The sequence below is a fragment of the Cupressus sempervirens genome, chromosome 10 (genome assembly GCF_028749045.1).
Source record: "Cupressus sempervirens isolate cs-2001-9-10 chromosome 10, ASM2874904v1, whole genome shotgun sequence".
NCBI lineage: Eukaryota > Viridiplantae > Streptophyta > Pinopsida > Cupressales > Cupressaceae > Cupressus > Cupressus sempervirens.
In genome coordinates, this window is record NC_143127.1 from 380,771,906 (window position 1) to 380,799,779 (window position 27,874).

Consider the following 27,874-nt stretch of genomic DNA (forward strand, 5'->3'; position numbering starts at 1 on the left):
CAATCATCTTCCAAGTTACCAGAACTATTTGGTTTGATGATCAATGATCTTGAGAGTGCTCTTTTTGAGGGGTTTTTTGCTACCCTCTCCCAGGAAATCCTTTGTACCATGTGTGGCAACTTTGCAACAAGCTACAATCAATCTTTGTGAGAAAATGAAACATCTGTGTCTTAGCGGCTAGTGCATCCAAGGATGCAAATGGTACAAGTTCATTGAATGATGAGGACTATGAAGTTGCTGTAGGACTTGTCATTGAAGGTCAATGCTTTGGGTTTGTCCTTCAACTAATGTATGTGGCCCTATTGCTCAAGCTGCAATGAAGGGGTCCTACTCTTCCTCATTGACTAAGGAGTTTCTCCTGAAAGTATCTCCCCACCCCCCAAACCCCCAGACCAATGTTGTATGATGCAGATTACATTCCTGTCCAATTATGGAGGGGCAAATGCACACAATTGCCATACTTGACTCTCTCATCAATTGATTGGCTGCTTGGCTTAAGAACTTGATTGTTGTAAGATTTTGTGGTAATTATCCCAAAATTGATGTTAGAAAGATGGGCTGTTTGAAAATAGAAACTAAGAGGTCGTGGAAGTTACTCTATTGAATAAAAGCCAGAAGATTGCTCTAAAAAAATTCTGGAAGGTTATTAGTTTTTGTGGTAGAATGGCCTCTATCCCAAAAATCGGTCTCGAACTTCAATCCAATAAAAAATATGATCATCAAATTTCCAGTTTAGGTTAGATTTTTAGGGCTGTCCTTGAAATATTAGTATGAATAGATTTGTTATGAGCATTGCCAATACTTTTGGGTAGTATATTGCAATAATTATGCTCACAAAATTCAAGAAACACTTGTTTGTTAGAAATTGCTTTCTAATTGAGGATTCAAGGTTAGATAATAGGACTCAATGTGGCCATATTGATCTTCCTAGTTTCAAAAGGAGATTAGAGAAGATGGGGTTTAGCACTAAGAAGAAGATTGTTGTGGTGAAACAAAAATCAGTGGAGCAATTTGGCTTCAAACCAACTTTTGGTTGGTCATCTGTCAAGAATAATATTGCCCCTTTGTTAAACTGTTTTTAGTTGCGTTTTTTACTGGTTTCACATGGCTGTACTTAAGTTTGATGAGCTTTTTAATACTCAAATACTTGTAGTTTCACATGGCCCTTTCAAAAGCAAGCATTTACACTACAAGGAATTGAGTATGAATAATATTCCTTCCATTATTGAGCAAATCATAGGTATGGCTGAGTGCTCACCTATCCCAGATCACCAACATTCTCTTACAAGAACCAAAAAGCATAAAAAAGCAAGAAAGTTAAAATGCACAACAGTAAATAGGGTTTACAGAAACTTTACAAAAATATAGTTAAAAACAAAGCAAATCAAATGGAAGGAACAGAAATGAAAATTATTGAAAGAGAGACTTCACCAAAAAGTGAAGGAAAGTCTTAGATACGAAAGTTAAACATATCATATGAAACTGACTACAAAGCAAGGTCATCATAGAAGATGGGGAGAAAGCTAACAACAGCTCTTTCAGCAATCAAATAATACGAAAAAAATGAATGATACTTAAATGGAAACACACAGATTCTAGAGAAGTACAAAGAACAGTAAAATCCAAGGCTAAGAAGAAAAGTTGAGGTACAATTAAGGGAAAAAAGGCAGAACATCCAGAGATCAGTTTTTGCTCTAGTGAAAGTAAAATCCAATGTATGATTACAAAGAACAACCCAATAAAGTTCAAGGGAAGAAACAATGCTTGAGAAAACCTTAAAAAAATACTGAGGCTTAGCTCGCTTCTTGATATAAAAAATGTTTTCTACGTGATTTCAGAAAGTATAATGTTATAAAGACTTAATTTGGTAGATACCATTGGGGAAAAAAGCAACAAATCAACAGTCTGATTTTTGAAGCTTGGGAATGTAATGTCCACTGACATACCTCAACAAAAACTTACACTCTTTTATAGACAAATTAACAAACAATTTGCTTGGACCTCCATTCTCAGAAATTTGATTAAATAAGAAAATTTAAAACAGCTTAATAAACTCAGAAGATAAAAAACAGGGATATTTACTCAACCAGCTTAAGGAAAATAAAAGATCACAATAGAGAAGTGGACAATAGAATTTCTGAGCTTTAGTAGCACCCTAGCATACTCAAGAGTGTATTTTCTTATTTCAGTTCCCATGTTGAAACTTTAAAAAATATCACCAATGTCTGTGATGGCAGGCCCAGTAATGACAGCCACTTTGCATCTAATATTTGGACCCAGCTTACTCAAGCTCCAATTCCTTACAAATCACTAGCTTCCCTGGTGATTTTCAACACTATCACTTGCAGAAGTGACGTCAATCCTGGTGTTTCGGTTTGCTAGAGCAACATGATCTCAGACCTGAGAAGATATGCGTGGTAAAAGGTCTCCATCCCTAACTCTGTTGCCTTGGGATGATGTAATTGTAGCTGGGCTTGTGGACCTATTATTTAAATCAGTAACCCAAATAATGGAGGCAAAATGCAAATGGATCCACGAGTTGCACATAGGTCCTCATTAAGGAAAAGTTCGCCACAAGTTACATATGGGACCGGCCTAAAGACGGAGCCAAAATAAAGGGGCATGACACTGGAGTACAAAACAATCTAAGATTGCAAGGAGAACACAAATGAAAAATCTACAGTGGGACATAATGGTTGTGTTAGCCCCTAGTTACCTGATAATCTCATTTTAATATTGTTAAGAAAATATGCAAATGATCTAAAAGTAGCTAGGATTCAGAATATTCAGTAGGATAAGATCTTCTAGTCAGACAACTGCAACTTTTCATGAAAATTAACAAAATTTTGACTTCAAATACTTCCCCTTGATCAAATTACATTGGAAACTCTCAAATGACTCCCCCATTCAATGCAACCAAGGCCATTGCTGGGAAATAACAAGAAATCTCTTCAACAACCTGAATCATGCTATTATAAATGTCTTTGACTTTACTATTATGACCCAACTCTTCAAACAATCTTGTTCATTTCACAAAAGATTGTTACAAATAATCACGAAGCTCACCACTGATCCAAAAAGCGCATATGTGGATGATCTTGTGAACCCCAACTTCAAAATGCATGTTGGTTAGTTGTGCCATTAATACAACATTCAAAATTAGATTGCTCTCTAGTCTTACCTACGTCCACTATGTCTACTTTTGGACTTGTTCTTATTATATTGAAAATTGCTGCCATGGCATTGATACTGAGTGCCATAATGTGTTGCAGGCACCTGCACATGTGACTGAGAACTTGGAAATCGAGGTTGCGTAATGGGGCATCGGAATTCTGTGGCTCTCTGGGTTCGATTATAGCTTTGAACTAATGGATACACTGTGTGACTTGGGTTATAACTTGGCTGAGGGGGTGCATGCTGAAAGTTATAACCACCATGCATGTGCCATCGATCTTGTCCATCATTTATATAACCTTCCAACTGGTGTGGGGGAAAGTTTGAATCAACGGCATTTCTACAATACATATTGTTGCTGGTATAAAAGCCATTTTTATGTCCCTGGTCTGCTTCGAACTGTCTTCCTGGGAAATAAGAAGCTTGGCTGCCACCATAACTACTTTTTGGGGCATGACTGGAAGTCCAGCGATTGGAATTCAAATGAGAGTTTGCTCTAAAATGAACGGGCTTATTATGATGACCTTTATCTCCATATCTAAAACCATTGTGATCATGAAATTTTCTACCTGTTACTGTATAAGGCTTGTTGCCACGATGATCTTCATCAGTTTGTGCAGCCATTGCCTTGTTCTCTACTTCCATGCCAGGAACTGAAGATTGATTGGTGCTAGTAGCTAGACCATCTCTGCTCCTCTTTTTCCGCTTGCCACTCCGCGAACTTGACTCTGACTGTTGTCCACTGCCACAACGATCTTTATCAGTTTGTGTAGCCATTGCCTTGTCCTTGTTCTTGATTGCCTTTTCCACAATGATGACACTGTTCTCTTCTTCCATACCAGAAACTGAAGATTGATTGGTGCTAAAAGCTAGACCATCTCTGTGCCTCTTTTTCCGCTTGCCACTCCGCGAGCCTGATTCTGACTGATGTCTGTTGCCCGACAGTAAATTCTCTTTTCTATTTTCTAAACTCTCTTCCATATTGGACATTGCCACATTGGCAATACTGTTCTCTTCTTCCTTACCGGGAACTGAATATTCTTCGGTCCTAGTACCTAGACGATCTTTGTGCTTCTTTTTCCACTTGTCACTCCGTGAGCTTGATTCTGACTGTCGTCCATTGCCAGACTGTAAATTCACTTTTCTATTTTCCAAAGATATACTCTTTTCCATATCAAGCATTGCCATGTTGACCATGACGTTCTCTTCTTCCATATCAGGAACTGAAGATTGATTTGTGCTCCTAGTTAGATGAGCTTTGTGCCTCTTTTTTCGCCTGCCACTCCGCGAGCTTGATTCTGACTGTTGTCCATTGCCAGACTGTAAATTTATTTCTCTATTTTCCAAAGTTCTATTCTTTTCCATATTGAGCATTGCCACATTCACTACACCATTTTCTTCTTCCATACAAGGACCAGAAGATTGATCAGTGCTAGCAACTGGACGATTTCTACGCTTCTTTTTACGCTTGCCATTGCATGTGCTCGATTCTGAATGTTGTCCATTGCCAGTGTGTAAGCCAGCTTCACTATTTCCTAAAGATATACTCCTTTCCAAATTGGGAGTTGCTGCATTGACCATGTCATTCTCTTCCTCTTCCTTGTAAGTAGCTGAATCTCCCATGGGTAAGAGAATATTTCTGAAGAAACTCCAATGTCGACTTCCTTTGCCGATTGGTAGCTGTCCAAATGTGTGATGCTTCACATAATGCTGAACACTTGAAGCAGATGCAAGCCCTTCCAAATATTTCCGCAGTGCCCCGCCTACATAGAAAAATATAGATTTTCAGGTTAAAACAAGAAAGAAGCTGAGTCGGGATTGTTTTGATTTTCATCTTTACGGACTTAAGTTATAATTGGATAAATTGTAAATACCTTGTTGACAAGAAATACTGACCTAAACTGTCATCAAATTTGTTGGAAACCTTATATGGATCAGGAAACACTGCAGTATATGGCTGTTAGAATATAAGACCAACATGAAGAAAACCCCCACAGATTAGATGATACACAAAACATAACAAAAATGCTATAGTGGAAAGTTTAGGAGCCCTAACATGCAAAGGATGTCTGAAATTTACTATGCAATTACTGTTCTGAAAGATTTTGAAATTTGAACTCACAGGATTGCGCAAAGCTTTGTAAGGGGAATCATCAATTAGTAAGGTGTTAGATGGTCCATATTCTCCTTTTTCCCATGGAAGATCCGGCTTCACATTATTCCATAATTTGGATAATTCTTTTAAAAACACGGGCTTAAATCTATTTCCTGGAACTTTCAATCCTGTATCTGTGCAATCAGCTTGATGCTACACAAAGGAAATAAACCACTGGCGATCAACAAATGGAGTGTGTATATATATATATATATATATAGACACACAGACATAATGAAAAAGATAGTTGTAGCCTTTAGTGATAAACTGGCATATATATTCAGGATAGTTTCATGAAACAATTTTAATTGTAAATTTGTAACAGGTACCAAATCTATTTAGCAATGTATTGGTTCTTTAACAAGCACATGTTTTAAACTTTTTGGATATCATTATGCTTATTTGAAAACAGTAATAAAGCTAAAGATTGAGTTACATTTTTTAATTACTCTGATCCACATATTGATGTCTCAAGTGTCCCCTTTTTAATTGAAACTGTAAATTTGATTGAGTAGACTAGCAGCAGGGATGTAGCAGTTAGTTAGAATGATAGTTAATTTCAAGATGGAAACTTGAATAATGGAATAAGGCAGCTGAGTGTCTCACACATATCTGTTAATATTTTGGCAATTGAGGTGTGATATTGTCTGTTAACTTCTGTCAATTGAGGTTGGAGGTCATTATCAGTTAACTGCCATGAATTGAAGTATAATAAACTGCCACTAATTGGGGAAGTATAGAAAGCACTAGGAGGAAAAGAAAAAGGTACTTCTCAAAATAAAAAATAAAAAACAATTTCATAATTCATTCCCAAGAGCAGGAAGGCAACCATCCTACATGACAATCAGCACATTTTGAGGATGCAAACCCTCAACAAGCAGTTGGTCAATGGTGTGCAGATTTCAATGCTGTGTCTTCCCAATAAATTGTATCAGATTGGAAGATTCCAATTGAATATTCAAAAAGTACTAAAAATAACAATAAAATTAAATTATTGCTGAAGAATTCTGTATCTGTTATTTGTGTAAAAGTCGGGGTTTTTTAAGAGGAATAAGAGCTCAGATCTAGCCATCATGGGGAAAAGTGTGTGTTCGTGTGTGTGTTACTTCATTTCAGTGAGTGATAGAGAAATCAAATACCAAATTAGCTTAAAAAGAAATCAGAATGTCAATTGCAGATAAGAGAAGGAATTTTTCAATGGGATGGAGATCCTTAAAGAATAAGCTGCAATAAGCTCATTTGTTTCTTTGTCCAGAATATTTAGGGTAAGGGAACCAAACCATGCCAGTGTGCTCCAAGTAATGGAGCTGACAAGAAATCTACAGCTTCAAAAGCAAACCAAAAAGCCCCATTTAAATCAGTCACTACTAGTCAACTACAGTGACTACCAAGGGTCATTTTCTTGCAGGAAACAGCCATCTTACAGAAAGAGAATATGGATGACCAACAGAAGGAGAGCTAGGAAGCTCCACAAGCTGAGTTTAAATGGGTGCAAAGGTGGACGCAATCATTTTAAAAACCCTGCTTTAGCTCCTTTAGCATTAATCAATTTAAATGGGTGCAAAGATACATACAATCAATTTAAATCTGTGAAAACAAGGACACATCCCTCCCCCCAAAGCCCCTAGTTTCCAGTACAATGATGTCCCATGGACTTTCGTACAGGTACTTGGTATACCCCACCGCCACTCAACCTCCACCAAAGTGCAGGCACACCCAGGAGTCCCCTGAGCATCTTGTGGATATCCAGGAAGTCTCCTGTACCAAGATATTTAAAAAGCATATTTTCTTAAATTCTTTTTTAATATATTTGCAAGCAAATCAGATATATACATATAATTTTGGTTGGTTTAAGGACAATTTAAGATCATTTGCAAATAAAATATGGGCAGTTTCTGAGGATTTGTAGCTGCTATTACAAACATTATTTCTAGTTATGCTGGCAACCCTAAATAAAAATCAGAACATAAGTTTCTATTTTGATGTCCCTATGTTTGCAATTCATGTGGTGCTACTGACATATTTTTGATATAACTCTTCCATTTGCAGATTCAACAATTTTATTTAGTATTCTAAGTTCTAATAGTAACTAGTAATTCAGTATTCAATATATAAAACTTCAAGTGTCCGGTAGTCTGTATTTAATATTTGGCATTTGCTATTTTATTTCTTACACTGCTATGCATCTTTAAATGACTGGCAGTTCGGTGATTGAAGTTTGTACAATTGTATGGATTCATATCGTGCTCAACAGCCATTGAACTTGCTTAAAAGTTCAACAGAAAGGCACAAGCGAACAATGAACAAAACTAAAAACTCAACAATTTAATATTCAGAACCTTTAAAACTCAATCAACAACAAAACTCAGATGACAACCTTCTGCTCACCGATGACCATTTTCAAATGTCAACAGCAAATGTTTTGACATCATTAATTTGACCTCTCAAACCCCCAACCTTTTTTTCAACACAATGATTACTGTAACAAGGCATGATATATTTTGTTTGTTGATCTCAAGCTTGCACCTTGCAAATTCCATTTCAAGCCCTAATTTTCTCTAAAGAAGTTGCTTCTTTCTTTATGGTATAACTTTGGCAGACTATGTTAGGTTTTTGCAAACAAAATATCATCAAGAAGTTGATTCTGCATACTTTCTAGTGTGGGTAACATCATCAAATTTGTTATCAATATATTTTATAGCCCATTGAAATCATTTTATCACTTTCTAATAACAAGCTCACAATGTTTTTCTCGTGTCTCCATTTTCTTGTGATTTTTGAAACATTGGAAAAATATTTTAGAGCTCTTTAAATCTGTCCATGCGTCTTTTGAGAATTTGCCCCAAGAACTTTTTATTGAACCTGTCATTATTTCCCATTGTATTCAAAACATCTTGGCACTTAAAAATATTATGTTTGCATAAGCTGACTTTATTTAGGCTACTTACATGCATTAAGGTTATTGGTCACTAGCTTATCATTTATGAAGGTACCATTGGTTTTTTGTTCATTCTCTTGTGGCAATCTTTAAAAGCAGATGTCTGTCAGTCATGACAAAATCCTAATACATCTCTGATGATTCCATCTATTTCCTAATCTTTAAGGACTCGTATCCTGAACTAGATAGAACAAGAATTAGATCAACATGGTAACATCATTGACTATGTTGTAAGATTGTTTTGTTTTATTGTTGATCATGACACTATGTGATGTATTAGACATTGATTGCCCCCACAAGTATTGAACTAGAAATTGGAAGATCCACGGAATCCCTCGTATCTCACTATTTCCAGAAGATCCACGTTCAGATTGTTAAATCCCTTTTGATTATGCAAATCACGTATGCATGGTAATGATAATTCAGAGGAGTCTGACATATCACAGGTTTTGCACATTTTGATGGTTCAAAAGACTTATCTTCTTGTTCCCACGCTTCATATCATGGATGTTGTTTTTCTAAAGCAGTGGAGAGCTTTTGATGATTTTTTCAGTATGGAACTCAACACTGCATCAAGGGTTTGTTGATTTTTCCACAAAATTTTAGTGTCGTTTTACAACAGCTTTTCACAATGTTTGGCAAAATCGCGAATTTCAAAATATTTTGCCAAATTTTTATCAACAAAATCAGATTTTTTTGAAGCTGATCTTGGTTTCTGTGTCTCTAGATAAAGGGACAGATGGCTTGCTTATCCAACATCAAGTTGGAAGGCACTCAGCTTGTTCCTGATCTTGGTTGATCAGAAGTCCAGTCAGAGAGGATCTCAATTCTTATAGCCTTGCATCCGGAGGTGGATTTCGTGATAGGGTGTCTCTGGCTTTTGAATCTGACAAATACAATTTGGAGATTTCATTATTAGGTAATCTTAGAGCAGGTTTTCATTGAAAGTAGAATGGGCATACCAAAAAAGAGTGTCCGGGGTTAAAAAGGAAAAATGAAAATGCTTTGTTTAGCTCTCAGAAGATGTACTCTTCAGAGTATCTGTCTAAGCCTTGTGAAGGAAATAAAAAGCAGGGAGAGGAAGCAACACATGTTGCTATTAATTCTAATGAGGCTAACCCTAATAGCATAAATTGGAATTCTAATTCAGAAAGCGAGGGTAGAAAATTTGTCACACTTGCTAATCATTTTTTCGAGGAAGATTTTGATGTCATCCCAGCTTCTGGGAAAGAAGGTAATCCATCCATTGACCTAGCTAGCACTTTACCAGGCAATGCTAATCATACAGAGTCCGAGGTTACCCCACAGAGCAGAAAAAATCTTCAGCAAATAGCCTTAGAAATCATTAAAGAAAGGGCTGAATTACTAAAAAAGACCAATTCCAATTCCTTGTCTCACCCAAGATCCTCACTTGGAACCCTTTCTTCCATCTTGGTTAAGGATTCTAATACTTATACAGCTGTTGGCAGTTCTAGTGTGATACAGGGTGATGGTCAAGAGCCGTTTATTGATGTTGTCAGTAAAGCTCAACTAGAAAAGAGAAACTATGGATAAACAAGTTCAGTCTGCTAATAATGGTAGTTGCAAACAAAACAACTCAGATATTCCCGATTGTTTTAATAGACTTTACAAGAATCAGAAATCTCCTTCTAAATAATTAACCCCTAATTATAAACATTCATAGTTGGAATATACAGGGGTTGGAGATGTCTGATAGAAAATACATTGTTAGAAGATGGTGTAATGGGCTGAGGAATAAAGACATTGTTTGTTTGCAAGAAATTAAAGTTATAGGATATAATGCATTTAACACTCTGAAGTTTCTTTGGGAATCTGCTACTTGTCTTTTTTCAGGTCATGATAAAGGAAAAGGGAGGGTTGCAATGTTAATTAACCCTAATTGGGCTGATAGGATTATTGATAATGCGGTATCACCTTAAAATCAAGCTTTGTGGACTTCTTTCAAATTTGAAAAATCAGTGATAGGTATTTGCAGTCTTTATGCTTCAAATCTAAGTTGCTGGTTTGGATTCCGGCATGGATGCGAGTTCAAGATTCAAGTTCAAAATTCATCTAAAACTTTTTGGGCTTAGCTTCAGATTCGTTGTGTGTTCCATTTGTACAAAAAATAAGTTTTTTAAAAATATGTATATGTGTGTGTATGTATGCAACATAAAATAAATCCATACTTGAAACAGCTAATAGTAAAGGAACGTAGCAAAATACACCACCAAATCTATGCTTTCAGTTCAATAGGACATTAATTGCATCATTTAGCAATACATACAACTTGATACACTAGCTTGGTCACATGCATGGAACATATTTCCATATCATGGGCAGAGTTCGAGAATGAAAGGAATTGTCAAAAGACAAGTGCAGTTATCAGAATTTTTATTTTGTATTGGTTAGAGCATTTCTAACCAGGCTATATCAAAAGGTGAGGAACACATTTGAATTCCTGGATTCAAAGATATCATATCTTTTTTAAGAAATTCCTCTATAATCATCAATTTAGATGTCACCTATTGTCAATTTGGATTTCCTTTGTAAGCAAGTTTTCATTTTCATACACAAATGCATACATGACATATAAACATCTTTTTTGGTCTTTTTAGCGGTCACAATAGGGTTGAGAGACCCAAAAACCACTTTAAAAAGTCTTAAAAAATGTTCTCAGAAAAAATTCAGCCCAGGTCTAGACAGCAAATTCTTCAAAATTCGCTGCAAATTCTGCCTGGGTTCCTCTGACAGAATTTGAAACAAATTCGTAGCTCTGCAAGAGAATTTGGAGAGAATCTGACAAGGACCAGACTGTGTACAGAACTGAACCAGACTCTGAGGGTTGCTGGAGAGAATCTGGCAACTTAGCTTCAAATGATTACGGAGAAAGGGCTCAATTGTGGGATTGGCTAACTGATAATCAACCTAATGTTAATTGGATCTTCGCAGGGGATTTTAACATGATAGAGTACCCTGAAGACAAAAGTGGAAGATATAAACATGCCTGGAAAGGTAATGAACGGTTTCTCTGGTTAGGTTCAACAGGAAGTTCAAATTGCTTGACCCTCTCTAAAGGAGTTAAAAAGACTAACAATATTTGGTTCAGATGGTACAACAATTAGTTGGGTAGTCATAGGGTCTACTGCAGACTGGATAGGTTTTATGTAGATGGATCTATTTTCTCTTTTTCTGCTCACAATGGTCAGGCCCCCATTGATATACATCCCACCAGTATGTCTGATCATTACCTCATTTCTGCCTCCATCATCAAGCATGACATGTTGTACTATGTCAAAGGAAGTAGGCAACAAAGTGTTTTCAAACTGAATTTTTCTCTTCTAAAAGATCCTGATACTAATGATGCCATTAGGAGTGTAGGGGAAAAAGATGCCAAAGATGGACACAAGGAATAAGAATACCTTCAAAGTCAGCTGAATGATATAGAATTGACTATTCAGAGGCATGGTAATTCTGATATTTGGAAAGATTACTTTCACTCACAAAAAATGAGCTGAGGAGGATCCAAAACTATAAAATTAAGGGCCAGAGGATAAGAGCTAAAATGAATTGAATCAAGGAGGGTGACAAAGGTTCTAAATACTTTTTTAATATCATTAGGGCTAAGCATAAGAAGGAGCTTATTGAAGAAATCCAAATAAACAATGTTAACACAAGATTGCAGAGTTATCAAAACGCTTTCTTCTTTTTTTATAGGTATCCAAAATGCTTTCTTTGAATTTTATAAGAATTTATTTTCTTCAGAATTTGATGACAATAAAGATCAAGCTTTAAAGCAATGCCTGAAACTGGTACCTCATAAGATCTCTTTTGAAGATTATAAAGCCCTAGATGTTGTGATAAGTACGGAGAAAATTGTGAATTCGATTGGATCAATGGCCAATTGGAAATCACCTAGAATAGAGGGAATTCCGGTTGAGTTTGACAAAGTCAATTGTGATTGGATATGTGATCTATTGCATGACTTATATTTGGATGCATATGATCAAGGCTCACTAGAGAGAAATATTAACAAAGGTATTATTAGGCTGTTGCCAAAAAGTGGGGACAGGACTCTAGTTTATTACAAAGTAATTGGTAAAATACATGTTTCTTATTAACAATGATCAATAGATCAATATATATAGAAAGAACGAATGATGTTTCTTTAGGAAACGATCATAAAGAATAGAAGCATTCTATTCTAGCTTACAGAAAACTAATGGTTAACTATTGGCTAACTAAATGTTAGAAACATTCTAATATTTACAATACATTACAAATAGATAACCATTAAATAATAATGGATAATAATAGAAGCTATCTAATATCGTAATACCCTCCCTTAATGGTTAATCTATCCACAACACCAAGTTGTCCTCTGAATTTGACAAACTTATCAAGACCAAGAGGCTTGGTGAGAATGTCTGCAGTCTAATATATCCCAAAGCCTATAACCAAATTCATCAATATCATATCCAACAAATATACATTTATTGGTTCTATTTTCAGAATCTATATGTGTAAAAGTTTCACAACCAAAGGTGTTGAGAAAAGAATAACTCACCTTCTTACCAGTCCATGCTTCCTCTGGAATAACAAAACCCAAAGGAGTAGAGGAACCTCTATTAATCAAATATGTAGCAGTATTGACAACCTTCACCCACATGTTTAAGGGCAGCCCAGCATACGACCTCATGCTCCTTACCTGCTCCATTATTGTCTTGTTCATGTGTTCAGCCACTCCATTTTCTTGTGGAGTCCTTGGAACAATTTTCTATTTGTGAATACCATTAGTGGAGCAATAATCTTCAAATTCATAACTACAATATTCACTACTATTATCAAATTTGAGACATTTTAATCTTTTACCATTCTCATTTTCAAACAAGCATTTCCATTTCTTAAAAGTTTGAAATACAACACAAATTTGTGTTTAAGGAAATAAACAATGTAATGTAATAATGATACCTGAGTTGGTCCCAATACATCTGTATGCACAAGCTCTAATTTCTCATTTTTCTTTTCCTTCCCACTTTTCACAAATCTCACTCTCTTTTGTTTTCCATACACAACTTTCACAGAAATCCATATTGACACATTTTAGACCTACTAAAACTTTCTTTGAATGAAGTAATTTCATATCTTTCTTATTCATGTGCCCAAGTCTGTAGCGCCATAGTGTTGTATCAGAATCTACAACAACTGTTTGTTCTCCTTGCTCAACTACAGCAACTATTCCTGAACATTCATTTTTCTCTAAAACAATTAAAGTAGAAGGAACAATATGACATGTACAAAGATATAAGGTGCCTACTTTCACACCTTTTGCTACTACAAGGGAACCTTTTGAAACCTTCCAATTTTTGTCATTAAAAGTAACTACACAACCCTCATCACCCAATTGCCCTACTAAAATTAAATTCATACTCATCCTTGGAACATATCTTACCACTTGCAATAGCCAATAATTCCCATTCTACAACTTAATTTTTTTCTTTCCAACAATTTGATAGGTTTCATTATCACCTAAATAAACAAGCCCAAATTCCCCTTGGACATAATCTAGGAGATACTTCTATGGGGAGTAGCATGAAAGGTAGCCCCTGAATCTAAAACCCATGAATCATCAACACTTTCTAAAGAAAGAAGCAAAGCATTCACTTCGGATTTATTACTTACCACATTTGCCTCCTTGTTACTTTCTTGTTTGTCTCCTTCATTGTTCTTTCGAGTCCAACAATCTTTCATGTGCCCTGGTTTTTCATAGTACCAGCAATCTTTTGGTCCTCTTCATTGAGACCTCCTCCCTTTTGATTTTCTTCTTGATTTCCCACGTTTTCCAGAATTGTTTCCTCTCTCAATCATTTTGCCTCTGATTTGTGCATTCAAAACACTTCCCGATGTAGATCCAATTGGGCTTTTTCTACGAGTTTCCTCACTCAAAATAACATCAATCACATCATCAAATTTTAGGGTATTAGACACAAAAAAATAATTACTCATGGCCATGACCAAACCATTTCAACTTTCAGGCAAAGAACACAAAATCAAGAGAGCCCTAATTTCTTCATCAAAATTAACATTCACAGAAGATAACTAACTAGTAACCGTATTAAACTCATTTAAATAATCTGCAACAGATCTACATTCTGACATCTTTATATTAAATAAATGCTTCATGAGAAATACCTTGTTTGAAGTGGAGGGCTTTTCGTACAATTTCACTAGGGTTTGCATCAACTCTTCGGCCGTATTTGTTTTTGTAATATTAAACATCACCAATTGCACCAGGCATAAACGAATACTTCCAAGTGCCTTTTTGTCCAAAATCTCCTAATCCTCATCTGTCATAACGGTTTGTTTCTTAGTTTTTCCTTATAATGGCCATCATAAATCGTTCTAATAAAGATAGTCCTCCACTTGCATCTTCAATAACTGAAAGTTTTGCCCATTAAACTTCTCAATCTTCAACTTACCCTCATTTGCCATCGCTACCACTCAACCGTGAGACTTTCCTACACAGGATAATTAAAACAACTAGGCTCTAATACCACTTGTTAGGATTTAAAGAGATGGAAATAACAATTACATGCAAATATAACCAATATCATAAAATAATAAATCACACAAAAGAGAACACAAGACATAGATTTAACGTGGTTCACCGAGTCCCTAGGCTATCTCCACCAACAGCGAGTCCAATATTTTATTAGCCAGTGATTACAGCATGATTACAATCTGTAATCCCTTACAACTCAATACCGTTGCAATAAGCTATTATCGCATTACACATGAAATCCCTAACCCTAAGCCATTTTATACAAGTATTTTTGTCGCTTTAGGGTTAAAATTAGTTACAACATGTTGGCTGAAAAATGCCAATAAAATAGCCCCCCAAAAAAATTCTCAAGGATGTAGGCCAGCCCCCAAACCCCTACTCGAGGCCTAACCCGGCCCTGAACTCCACCGAGGAATTATGGAGTATGTACAATACTTCACTCATCAATCACCACAAACTAACATGAAGCTATCTCTCCCTTTTGTACCTCTCATTTGAAGGACACAACTTTTCCATTCATGTCACTTGACCTTTTGCTTAACATAATTAATATTTAATTATTTTAATATCATTCTTTTATATTTTTAATTTAATTATTATTGTCTATTATTTAATCCTATTTTGAGGAGACATGACAGGTATATCCTTTCCAAGATTGTTTTTCCTCAATCAATCATAATTTCGAATGGTTTTATCAGAGAAACACGTTAGTTATGAACCAGACATGTATCAAACACATAAAAATATGAAGCACACACGGATATATGCAAACATGTAGCATTCCCAAAATAGACATATGAATATAACTAGGCACAATGCATATGCATGACAAAACAAAGCATAAATATGTATATATGTAGACATAGTCCACTTGCCCAACATGAGGTAGGAATGTCCAATTGGGACCAGATTCATCTCTTGGGGCAATTAATTCATCATAATGCCCCTCAAGCTGGAAGGAACATGCTTTGATACCACTTGTAATGTCCCCTAATCTTAAATTCCATCAAAATGAGAATTGTAGGATGGCTATAAAATGCATTTTAACAAGGTAAACTAGGATATAGGTCTTTTGAACACTAAATAAGGAATAAGTATACAAAAACTGACTATATTGTTAGTCTAATATAATCTGCTTATATGGTTAAGGATTCTGACAAAAAATCTTCCATATGCATACTAACTATATTGTTAGTGTAATATAATTTGTCTATATGGTTATGGATTCCAAATAATGCCTTTGTATAATGTAACTCATGCCCATTTCACTGCAGGCCTTATTCCTTTGCCTTTGCATGATGTAGCTCATGTTCATTCTACCGCACGACTCTTGCTTTTTGATGATGTAACCCGGTCCATTTCACTCCAAGCCTTATTCCCTTGTCTTTGTATGATGTACTGCATGCCTGTTCCACAATAGGGCTCTTCCCTGTGTATGATGTAGCATGACCCATTTCACCACATAACTATCCCTTGCCTTCATATGATGCAACGTGGTCCTTTCCACTGTAGGATTTACCTATCTCGCAAGGTCTAAATTCCAATTTTCAATGTTGTCTTTGAGAATAATATATCATTCTCCCACTTGTTCTTCCATTTTTTATTTCTTCATATGGAACCTTCTCCTTAATATCTCCTTTGAGTGTAGAGTCACACACTTTCTTTTGCTAATGTTGTTATGAAAGGGTCACACACTTAAGTTATAAAAAGATACATTTGTTTGACAACAACTATTGCCCTTTTCACTCCATATTTAATCTTCACCTATCTCTCACCAATCAAATCTATCTTTACTACTTTTCAAATCACCACATATCCCATTTAAGATCTGCATATTCTCTTCTTGTTATCTTCTTCCTTCTCAAGTCTTATTTCATATCCCTCATACTTCTGCTCTAAACCTGCATTAGATCTCCTCTACTCCTTTCTTTCCCATTTTATTTGATGTATGCCTTTTAGCAAGAGTCACAATCCTTCGTGATCATAACCCTTTCAAAGATTCAAAACCTTTATAATTATAACCATTTCAAAGAGTCACAGCCCTTACAAATAGTCTGAATCTTTCACCTTTTGATGTCACTTCCTTAATTTCTTCCTTTCCTTTCTTTTAATACCTCCTTCATTCATATGCTCCACTCTTTCTTCCTCCTTCCCTTATTTTCCTCTAATGAAGTTCTCATCTCTCCCTTTTGTACCTCTCATTTGAAGGAGATGCAACTTTTCAATTCATGCCCTTTAATTATTTGTTTAACTTAGCTACTATTTAATTTCTTTTGTACTTTTTAATTTAATTAATATTGTTTATTATTTAATCCTATTTCAAGAAGTTGACATGACTTGTGCATGGTCAAGTTGGAATCGTACAGCCTTGTCCAAGTTGAGATCAAATCCCCACCTCTTCTTGGACAAGTTCCAAGTCTTTACCATTCAGATTCTTAACCTTATTTTTCTTAAAATTTCCCTCTTTTGCATCATTCTCTTACAAATGTAAGAGTCTAGGCAAATTGTTTTAATTTATGAAATGAAGGACGACAAGTATGGTAAGGGCTAGTGTATGTGTCAAGCCCTGGTCAAATTTCAACCAAGCATCATTCACTCATGATCAAAGCCAAGGCAATGTTTTAAGTTTCGAAATGAAGGACAACAAGTATGGGAAGGGCTGGTGTATGTGTCCAAGCCCTAGTCAAGTTTTGACCAAGCCTAGGTCAGAACTGACCTGAGGTTGGTCAGAATTGACCTGAGATTGGACAACATCTAAAGTTACCATTGCTCAAAGAACTCACTTTCTCACTTCGTCTTTTATGCTCACCTTTTACAACTCAATCCTACATGGGCAAAATTTGGAGGTTGGATTCTTTGGACATTTAGTCCAAGTTGGCATGTGTGTCTGTCGTCATGGTGGAACATAAAATACAAAATTTAAGAATAAGTCCTTATACTTCAAATTATATTTAATGTATATACTATGAAGATGTTTAAGAGTGGTTTCAAAATTCTAGGAGTTATTATGGAGAATCTAGATTTTGGGAGATCCTAAAAAAATGCAGGCAGCCAAATTTCAGTAATCAGCAGACTTCCATCAGTGTTATTTTTGAGGTTAAAACTTTGTCTCTTCTTAATTTGCATCCTTGATCCTTTTACACTTTGGACAATTCATTTCATCACAAGTCTCTTGAATTCAATTCCACATTCTTGACTAGCTTGGCTCTGCTCTCACTCATATCCATGATTGACTTTACTCCCTAACAAGCCAAAGTTACTCAAACTCATCTCTTAGACTGAGAGACTTGAAATTTGCCACCAAACTTGAACTACCTGGGATAAATATGTCACTACTAAACAAAAAGAGGAAGTACCTATTTGAAATGGGGCAATGGTGTGAAACACTCACAAAAAGACCTTGCATTATTGTTTTAGACCAGTCTCTGTATGTGGATATAGAGTATTTGCAATTGTTGTAGTGAGTTGTAAATTATTACGTCAATTTTTATTGTTTATGATTAAATATACATTTGTCAGCAATTTTACCGTAGTACTATTCCATTTCTATGTGATTGATTTGATTTAACCATGTTGGGTTTTTGGTTACTTACTTATTTCATTTTGGGATTTTAATTATTAGTTAAATGGCTTTTATCTAGCTTTTTCACTATTGAGAAAAATGTGACTTTACAATTTGAAATCAGAACTCATTTTGTTATTCGTGCATTTTGGAATTCAAAAATTTGCTCAAACCCTCTTTTTCAGCAGTTGATCTTTTGTTGGTTGGGAAAGATTGTTTTGGTGGTTTTTTAGGGCACCGGTCAGTTGGAACCATGACAAGATTGCATTATTTTGTCTAACTTTCTAATTAACTTTGTCAAGTTTTCAATTACCATCCTTCATTCGAGTATTTGTGCTCCTTGGTGAGTTAGGGACTCTCTTACCTCTCTTAAATTTGAGTATTTTTGTTCCTTGGTGAGTTAGGGACTCTCTTACCTCTCTTATTTCCTCATCTGTTGGCTTGTTGATTATCGCAATTAACTTATGGGTTATCGTATGTATTTGAGAATTTGAATTTGAATGTAAAATACTACGATGTGTTACAATGCCCAAAATTATGGGAAAGGATACAAATCGGAATAAATGCATTTTTGTGGTGTTGGGAATAATTGGAACCAAAAGCTACTTTTAGTTTTTCGGTTTTTGAAACTTTTTTCATGGCTTTAGTGGCAAAATTGTTTTTGGACTAGTTTTTGGTCCAATGAGCATTTTGTAAGGTGTAATATGTTTGTTCTAATGAATGATTGTTTTGTGGGGTAATAGATTTAGTATGTGAAATGTTACTTAAGAGATGATTCAAGACTATTTCCTTGGTATTTGGGCGACGTGGGCATACTACAATGCATATGCTTCTACTTCTATTTTATGGCTCATTTTTGCATTTTGAGTGTGCAATTGTAATTGGTTGGGTAATGTTGTTGACACCACACCCTAGCCTATAAATTTATGCCTCTTGGACATATCCCACAAAACATGTACTCTTGGTCAAGGACCAATTGAGTGCTCATTGTTTTACAAATGGAGCTAAGAGCTTTTCAAGTCTTTTGCATCTTGTGTTTTTAGCCCTTGCATTTACCTTGTTGTGATCGCTATGATATGCCCATGTATGGTGTTTAGACTACATCCTAGAGCATAGTTGGACTATGCCTCTTTGACGAGATCTCAAGAGAACGTTCTTGTTGGCTAACAACAGTCAAGCTTATCTCTTCACGACTTTTAAACTTTGAGTCTCACTTGCATTAATTACATTGATTTCCTGATACAAGATGATTTTGTTAATGTCTAGGTGGAGTGGAGTGGCTCTCTAAGGTAGGCTAGAACACAAAGGGGTCATTGAGAAAACCCTTAGAGAGTTCTTAATAAGAACTAATAACTTAATAAATGTGCTGATTTTGTTGTAGCCATGTTTAGATTCCTTCAGGGCAACATAGATAACATTAAGATTGTGAAAATATAATTATTGTATTGACAATAATTATATTATATATTTCATTAAATGAAAAATATAACTATTTTATTAATGATAAATTAAACTGAAAATATAATTATTATATTAATGATAATTATAATTTATATATTATATTTATTATTAATTACTATATTATATTATATAATTATACCATAATATGATTATTATGGAAAAGTGGTGCCCCTTGGTGACAAGGCACCACCAACATAAATCTTTGAAGGAAGAATGAGTCTTCCTCCAACAAATTGAATAAAATATACATACTAACAAAATTCAACATGGTATCAAAGCAGGTTTGAATTTGGGGAAAATAATTGATTTTATTTGTGTCTATGGTAATCTTTCCTAAGATGTCACCCATTGAGGTTTTTGCTAAGGAAAATGTGCACACGACAAACATGACTCGTCAACTATTCTTTGGCAATTTTGAAGAATAAAAAATTGGGTTCTACAAAAGAACATCAAAAATCAGATTGCCGCTCGAAATGTTATGCATGAGATTTGTGCTTCAACTTGAGAAATTTAAACCACACTATTGGGGAATATGATAGTTATTCTTTGGAACTTAAACTACTGGCCTATCATGATAGGTTTACAACTTTACACAAAGTAAAAAGTTAACCAAGAAGCTTTTTGACATAATTGAAGATTCAAAAAAACAGAAGAGACAAAATCAAGGAGCTTCAAGTCCTCAAGTTTGAGCCCCCCAATTTTTAGAGAAATAAACAATTAGGTTGTCCAATTCCCATTCCAACTCAATGGAAGACAACACCCTTTATAGTGTTTGGATTGAATGTTGTTGTCATGGTCAGGACTAGACTGGATTAGGTAAAATTGCAACGTTTTTTTAATTCCATTGCTAGAGAAATCGAACGGGCATTCACTCGATGCTATAGTGAGGGCACTTGTTCTTTCCCCAACTACGGAGTTGCCACTTCGGATTTTTTAAGTTTGCAAGGAGCTCGATCGCTATACAGGTCCCCACACCGTTGAGCTTGTGGGTGGGGATAGCATAGAGACTCGATCTGAAGAGCTACAATTTGAGGGCTTGAAGATAGCACATGGCTTTAGGTGCATAAGAGCCCACTCTCTTGGGAGGAACCATTTAAAATGATATCCTCTACGGAAAGGAGAATGTCATTGATGCAAAAAAGATCGAAGTTGTGCTGGAGATTATATGCATTCCAAATTACTAAACCATTGAACATGATTTGTCTATTCGAACAAGGGGCCTATTATCAAGTCACAGTGGTGAGAAATATATCAAATTGAGTTTGGAAAAGAGGTGGCCGGTGATATTATTATATTATAGACACATGGTTGATGTGTTTCTCGAGCACAATGAATCCATGTAGTTATGCTTTAGAATTGTGGTTGAAGTTTTGTATATTTTGACAAAAAATACGAGTGTGTTTCTTTCGGTTCTAACTTTCAAATTGATTTGGCTCCCTCTCCATAAATCACTGAAGATTTACCAGTCATGTTATTGCTATCGTGAACCATGAGGTATCAATTGAAGGCATCACACATTGCATATGGTAAACTATTACCAATTTTTTTCATCGGGCTCAATATATCATTGTGCTACCTACTGTCAAATGGGCCAAGAAACAAATGGGGTGAAGACCAATTTATAACACATTGAATTTTTGATAGTGTTATTGAATTCGGTTCTAACTTTCAAATTGATTTGGCTCCCTCTCCATAAATCACTAAAGATTTACCAGTCATGTTATTGCTATCATGAACCATGAGGTATCAATTGAAGGCATCACATATTGCATACGGTAAACTATTACCAATTTTTTTCATCGGGCTCAATATATTATTGTGCTACCACTATCAAATGGGCCAAGAACCAAATGGGGTGAAGACCAATTTATAGCACATTGAATTTTTCATAGTGTTTTTCACAAAGTGCAACGATGAAGATTTACAATAATGCAGAAAAGAGTATAGTAGCGAAAATACATACAACAAAAAAAAGAATCAAATCGAAGGTGAAAACAAAGGTGCAACTATTTTTTGAGGTGGCTCCCAAGTAAGTCAGAGAGACTTTGTATTCTTTGTATAGTATAATTTGGGAATCTTTCCTGAGTTTGTATCTTCCCTCTATGAAGATTATATGAGACTTGTATGATAGCTTTGATTTGTAACAAATCTATTAATAAAAATTCATATAGTTGACAAACAAAGAGCATATTGTAGAAGGCATCAAAAGTTATGGATAGTATCACAATAGCGACGTAGAGGCATGAGTTAGTGTTGGTGTAAATAATTATTCACTATTTACATTTACTTAAGTTTACTTAGGTTAATTCATTATTTTATTATTTATTTTTGTGAGACACTAAGGAGTTTGCGCACCTTTATGCGTTGTCATGTTGACAACACAGAAGTACGCAACTCTAATTCAGCACAGGTGTCTACAACACTGGACTTTGCATCATTCACTGAGTTGTCATGTAGACAACACAATTATTCGCACTCCCTTTTTAGCACGTCTACAACATAAATTTGCGTGATACGCCTTTGTAGGCTTATCCTCTCATCATCGCACTTACTTCCGTGCTTAATGGAGGACAACCCGTATTTGGTGGACATGTGCCTGGTTGTATGACTTATCATGATGTTGATTCTTAGGCATTCTAGATGCATCTTAGAGGCCTTTATATACAGGCACTCCTAGTGTACTTTCAAGCTGCATTGAATGAATATATCATCATTTTGATCATACTCTCTCTAGTCTACAGTTGTGCTTGTGTTTGAGTTCTTAGTTCTTGGGTGAATTTTACCCTAAGGCAAATTCTTACATGGTATCAAAGCTCTTGGGAGAATTTCTCTTCACATAGCCATTTGAAACCATCTTCTTGCTTCAGTACCTCAGCTCGAATCCAGAGTATCGCAGAAATTGGGAGCATCTAGAACCAGATCTGACCTCGTCATTGCGTCCAGAATGTCAATTCGGTGAAAATCGACTATAAAGTTGCCTACCCTAGGCAAAGTTGATTGTGAGGCAAATTTTTTTGCAAACCGGCACCCGAAGGACTGATTTGCAGAATTGGTATGATCATTTCAGATCTGTATATTTAATTTTCATATCTGCAATTTTTTTCATTTGCATTTCTGCTTTTATTTCAGATTTGCATTATTTTCCGAAATTTTTTTAGCCATCAAGCTATAGGAGAGATGTTTTGCAAGTGAAGATTGGTGCTTGCTAGTGCAAATCAAATATTCGCATCACATTCAGAAGGTCAAAAAACCCCCTAATCGGATTTTGTTTCATCCAAATCAAACATCTAAGGCAAACTCTAGAGCCATTTGATTTTTGGAGGCACGACGACAGCAATTCAGAAAAAATAGCAGCAGCAGCGATTTTCAAATAGTGATATCTCCCTCATACGGACTCCTTTTTGTGAGCAATTTTTTTTGTTTTGGGGTAGAATTTCATGATCTACACATTGGTGCAGGTGGTTTGAGATCTCTGTTCCTGAATTTTTTCGCAGCTCACAAGTCCCGATTTTTGGCACTTAAAATGCTTAGTACAAGCTCATCTGAACTCCAAATCAGGTTCCGTTTTTTTTGAAAGTGCATTTTTTTGTCTACTTTTCAAATCTGTAATCATATTATAGGTTCTGTAGACAGAAATATTGCTTTCAGAAATAGGCCCTAAATTGGCAAGTGGTTACCAAGTGCCTAAATCATTCATTTTGGGGGGGGGGGGGGGTTTAATTCTTTGGGGGTTCATTGATTGATCTTTTGTGTTAATTCTTTGTAGACTTTGACAAGACAAGTGTTCTGATTTTCAGATCAGTCTGATCTAGATGCATGAGTTCCCTTAAGTATTGGTCACTAGAACATATTTTCCCCTCTAGACAGATCGGCATCTTCCTTGTGCCTTTTATAAGCCTTCTTATTTACTAGTGTGGTTAGTTAGTTACTAACGCCCTAAATTGGCAAGTGGTTACCAAGTGCCTAAATCATTCATTATGGGAGGGGTTCTTTGATTCTCTGGGGGTTCATTGATTGATCTTATGTGTTAATTCCTTGTAACTTTGACAAGACAAGTGTTCTGATTTTCAGATCGGTTTGATCTGGATGCATGAGTTCCCTTAAGTATTGGTCACTAGAACATATTGTCCCCTCTAGACAGATTTCCTTGTGGCTTTTATAAGCCTTCTTATTTACTAGTGTGATTAGTTAGTTACTAACCATTAGTAACTCTTGGAATGGGCACCAATCTTGAGGAAACAATCATGTTTTGAAGTAGGTCGACCTAGAGAGGGACATGTTCATTCAATGAACATGCCCCTTGAGTTAGGTATAAGGGAGGGCTAGATTGCAAATTAGAAGACACAACGAAATCCATAAGTCTGCTCTTCTAGCAATCTACCCAAATAGGATCATCTATAGCAGTGTAAACATTTGCAGAAGATCCATGATATTAACATGGTATCAGAGCCAAACTGTAAATGTAAGGAAACAACTTGTTTTACAAGAAGAAGAAAACATGTAATGTTTATATTAAAACCTTTGAAGAAAAGCCTAATAAGGAAAAGATAGAATCATCATCTACCAAGATAGCGGTGCAAGGAAGTAATATTGATTGCATATGAATGATATAAATGGTGATCTTTATAAGGCAACTTCAAACACAGATTCATCTCTAATTAGACAGCATAAATAACTACTAAAATGAAAGAAAAATACCAGGCCTAGGCAAGAAAAATTCTCTACAGGCAGTGATAGTGTTCAGGCAAGCCAACACTTATCTAGACAATGACAAATGACTAGAAGGCCTTCTTGTACGAACCACTCCAGAGCCATCTGTTATAACAGAGAGTTTAGTTGGAAATAGAAGACACTGATGGAGAGACTTCAAACCCGAATGAAGACCAATAATCTCTGCAGCCATAGTTTGACGAAACCATTGAAAAGCCATATTAGCATCAATAGAATCAATATTATGGTATGAAGAAAAGAAACAAAGAGAAGGGTGCAGCTTCAATATGTGTAAAGATGATTGAGAAACTAATACATATAAAGTTGCACGTCATAAATTACTTAAGCATGCAGACAAACTGAAGACAAAACGTTTTTGTCTCATATTCAAATCGAAAGGAGACATAAGGAATGTATTGGGACACCAAAAAGGGTATAGGCTTGCCCTTAATTAACATATAAGTTAAGTGACGTTGTTGTGGTTAATATATGTTAATCTGGTTTATATATGTTGTGACACCATTGTGTCTCAAGGACTAGGAACGACATGTATAAGGGTAGGAATAATGGAGGAACATGGGATATATAAAAGAGAATCAATAAAAGATATAATGTCAACTGCAACTGTATAGACGGCATACATAGCCGGTATCAGCAAACGACTACTACATAGCAGCATGGAGGGATTATCATACATTAAATTATTCTTTAATATATTTTGAGATTATATTGATCCCATCCAATTGAAGAAAGAAGAATAATATCTACAATATATTACTGCGAGGCATACCCAGCCAACGATATCTGAAACAGATTACTATATTGCTGCAAGACTAAGCAGGATTAACGTTACCGCAGGAACAATGTGGTCTATAAGATGGAAAATCAAGGCGAAGGAAGCAGATGACATGGAACAAAAACCATAAGAGTTGAATTACGTATCATGCACTCTGACATTTACGAGGGCAATGTAATCACCATATATCTATTATGCCTTACAACGTGACCCTCCCTTGATAGATCGTACATGATGCACAAGAAAATAAAGATAAGCTTTCATGGCTCATATTATATATGGAGAAGCCATTTGAAACACTTTGTATTAAATAAAATTCTGGGATACAACTGCATGCAGGAAAAGACCTTGTTTAAATTACAAGCTATAATTTAAAAGGGAGAGCAAAATTATTCGATATGCATGTGTACCGGTTGAATGCCTATTTGACTTGTAATAACATTTGGCAAAATCTGAAGTATCGATGTGCACAGTGGATTTGACTTTTGTCCTACCTGTAGATTGCCTTTATACAGATTTTTTGAAAAAGATAATATCTCCATTATCAATATTGGCTATAGACAGATTTGAGATGATCATCGACAGATGTAAAACAAAATAAGTAGTTTATTAAGGCACCATATATTCTTCAAAAGTAACATATGGGTCTTACATGAAATGGTGAAAAGTTTTTCAAAAGTAAATAGTATTTTGAAAAATATTGAATGCCATATGTCGGGCTAAACTAGCAAAGAGGAGAACCACTTTTGATATGTGAAACAGTGAGACTTGTGGGAATGGTCTCATTTAATCAACACCCATAGCAAAACAAACAAAACACAACCAGATTAAGAGGATGATTGAAGATAAGTGGTAATGCGAATGATTAATTGACGTACTGAGTTGATTGATGAATTCCATTCTGTGATCAATAGTATATGGAATTGTTTATCAGTTCTTGGTAATTGCTTACGTGCTCTTCCAGAAGGGGAGATGGCATCAAGTTAGAAAGTTTTCTTGGCACCCGTCAAGACTCAGAATTAGAGAGAGTCAGATTTTTTTTAATCATAGGATATGGAGACATTTGGAGAATTTACAGTGAGTAAGCTAAATGCCGCTCTACTGAAAGCAAACTCTCATTCAGAATAAGTTTGATCTACTATAAAAGGGAACCTTGGAATAAGAACAAATCATTCTATCATCTTAGACAAGCTCAATTATTTTGTTTGAGAGGGAGCTCATCAATGAAGATAACTCGTGGATAGAATCACTGATGAGATGCACATTGATAAGATTACATCATGAGACTACAGATCATTAAGATAAACATTTTACTCAAGGCATTTCTAATCTTCCCTCAAGTCCAAGAGGGAGTGTTAATGATTGTGGACTTAGAAAAGATGCATTCTATATAACCTTATGACTATTCAGATTATTAGTATTGGTTCTCTTAGAAAGGAGGGAATAAAGTGACATCATGTTGTGACATTAAGATCATGGATATTAGCATGGTATGCCTTATTATTAGTATTGGTTCTCTTAGAAAGGAGGGAATAAAGTGACATCATGCTATGACACTAAGATCATGGATATTAGCATGATATGCCTTCCTGACAAAAGGAGAAGTTAAATGATTTGCAATGGTGAATGTTGACTCAGAGGGAGTAGACCATGCTTTATTGATTCCCGAGTAATAAAGAATTTGTAGCAGAGAATCATAAGTATCATCTTATAAGAAGGTTATATGTCAGCGAGAGTACCTAGAAGATCGAGTTGACTCCCCAGGATCTAGGTTATACAAACTCAGACTGAGCGTACCATGTCAAGATGGTGTACACTCAAAGTACAAAAGCTTTCATCAAGGTTATGATGGAAAGATAAGTATCTATTGTACTTGAGCTCTTCTTTTACCTTATGTCTATAATATCTTTCATTTGTATTTTTTATAAGAAGAGTATATGCCTTGAATTTTTTTTCTAAAGAATGTTCTTGTAGGAAAGAATTTTGGATTCAGAGGGAGTCTGACATCTCATCAAGGCAACCTGGAATAAGGAGCTTAGAAGATTTGATATCCAGTAGGAGTCTGAAAAATCTAAAGTGAGCAACCATCTAATGGGCCTGCTTTTATAAACATCATGGTATGAAAGCATTTCTTAGCAAACAGTCTTGCAACACCAGTTTGCAATAATAGAAAACAATCCTCTACCACGAATTTGCAGTGATAGCAAATGATTTTATGGTGTTTTTAATCAGTAGAGGACTACTGGCAAATCTTGAATAGACTCAAGATTGTGTTGTGAAAGAGACATTTCAATGTCTATGAATCACAACTTGGATATAGAGAGAATTTAATTATTCTCTAGACTTTATCCTTAAGTACTAGAAATTAGAAAGAAGGTATTCTTATCAAACCTCTCTGAGAGTGATCATCTCAGGAAAGATCCAGGTATGATTGAATTGTTTTGTATTCTTATGATAATTTATATTATTGTCAGGATATTGACTGTTATGGGGCTTCACCATTTGCATTTGTTATT

At 35.5% G+C, this 27,874-nt stretch overlaps 1 protein-coding gene across 1 annotated transcript in view; it reads right to left on the minus strand.

Moving 5' to 3' along the window:
• Window positions 1-2,823: 2,823 nt before the first annotated feature.
• Window positions 2,824-27,874, minus strand: part of LOC149534263 (uncharacterized) — a 51,412-nt gene continuing 26,361 nt past the window's right edge. Inside the window, exons 6-8 of the mRNA XM_089807007.1 lie at window positions 5,297-5,482; window positions 5,071-5,131; window positions 2,824-4,937 (exon numbers count right to left, since the gene is read on the minus strand). Of these exons, the coding sequence (XP_089663133.1) occupies window positions 3,178-4,937; window positions 5,071-5,131; window positions 5,297-5,482 (2,007 nt within the window). The 3' untranslated portion in view covers window positions 2,824-3,177. The remainder of the gene's footprint in view (window positions 4,938-5,070; window positions 5,132-5,296; window positions 5,483-27,874) is intronic.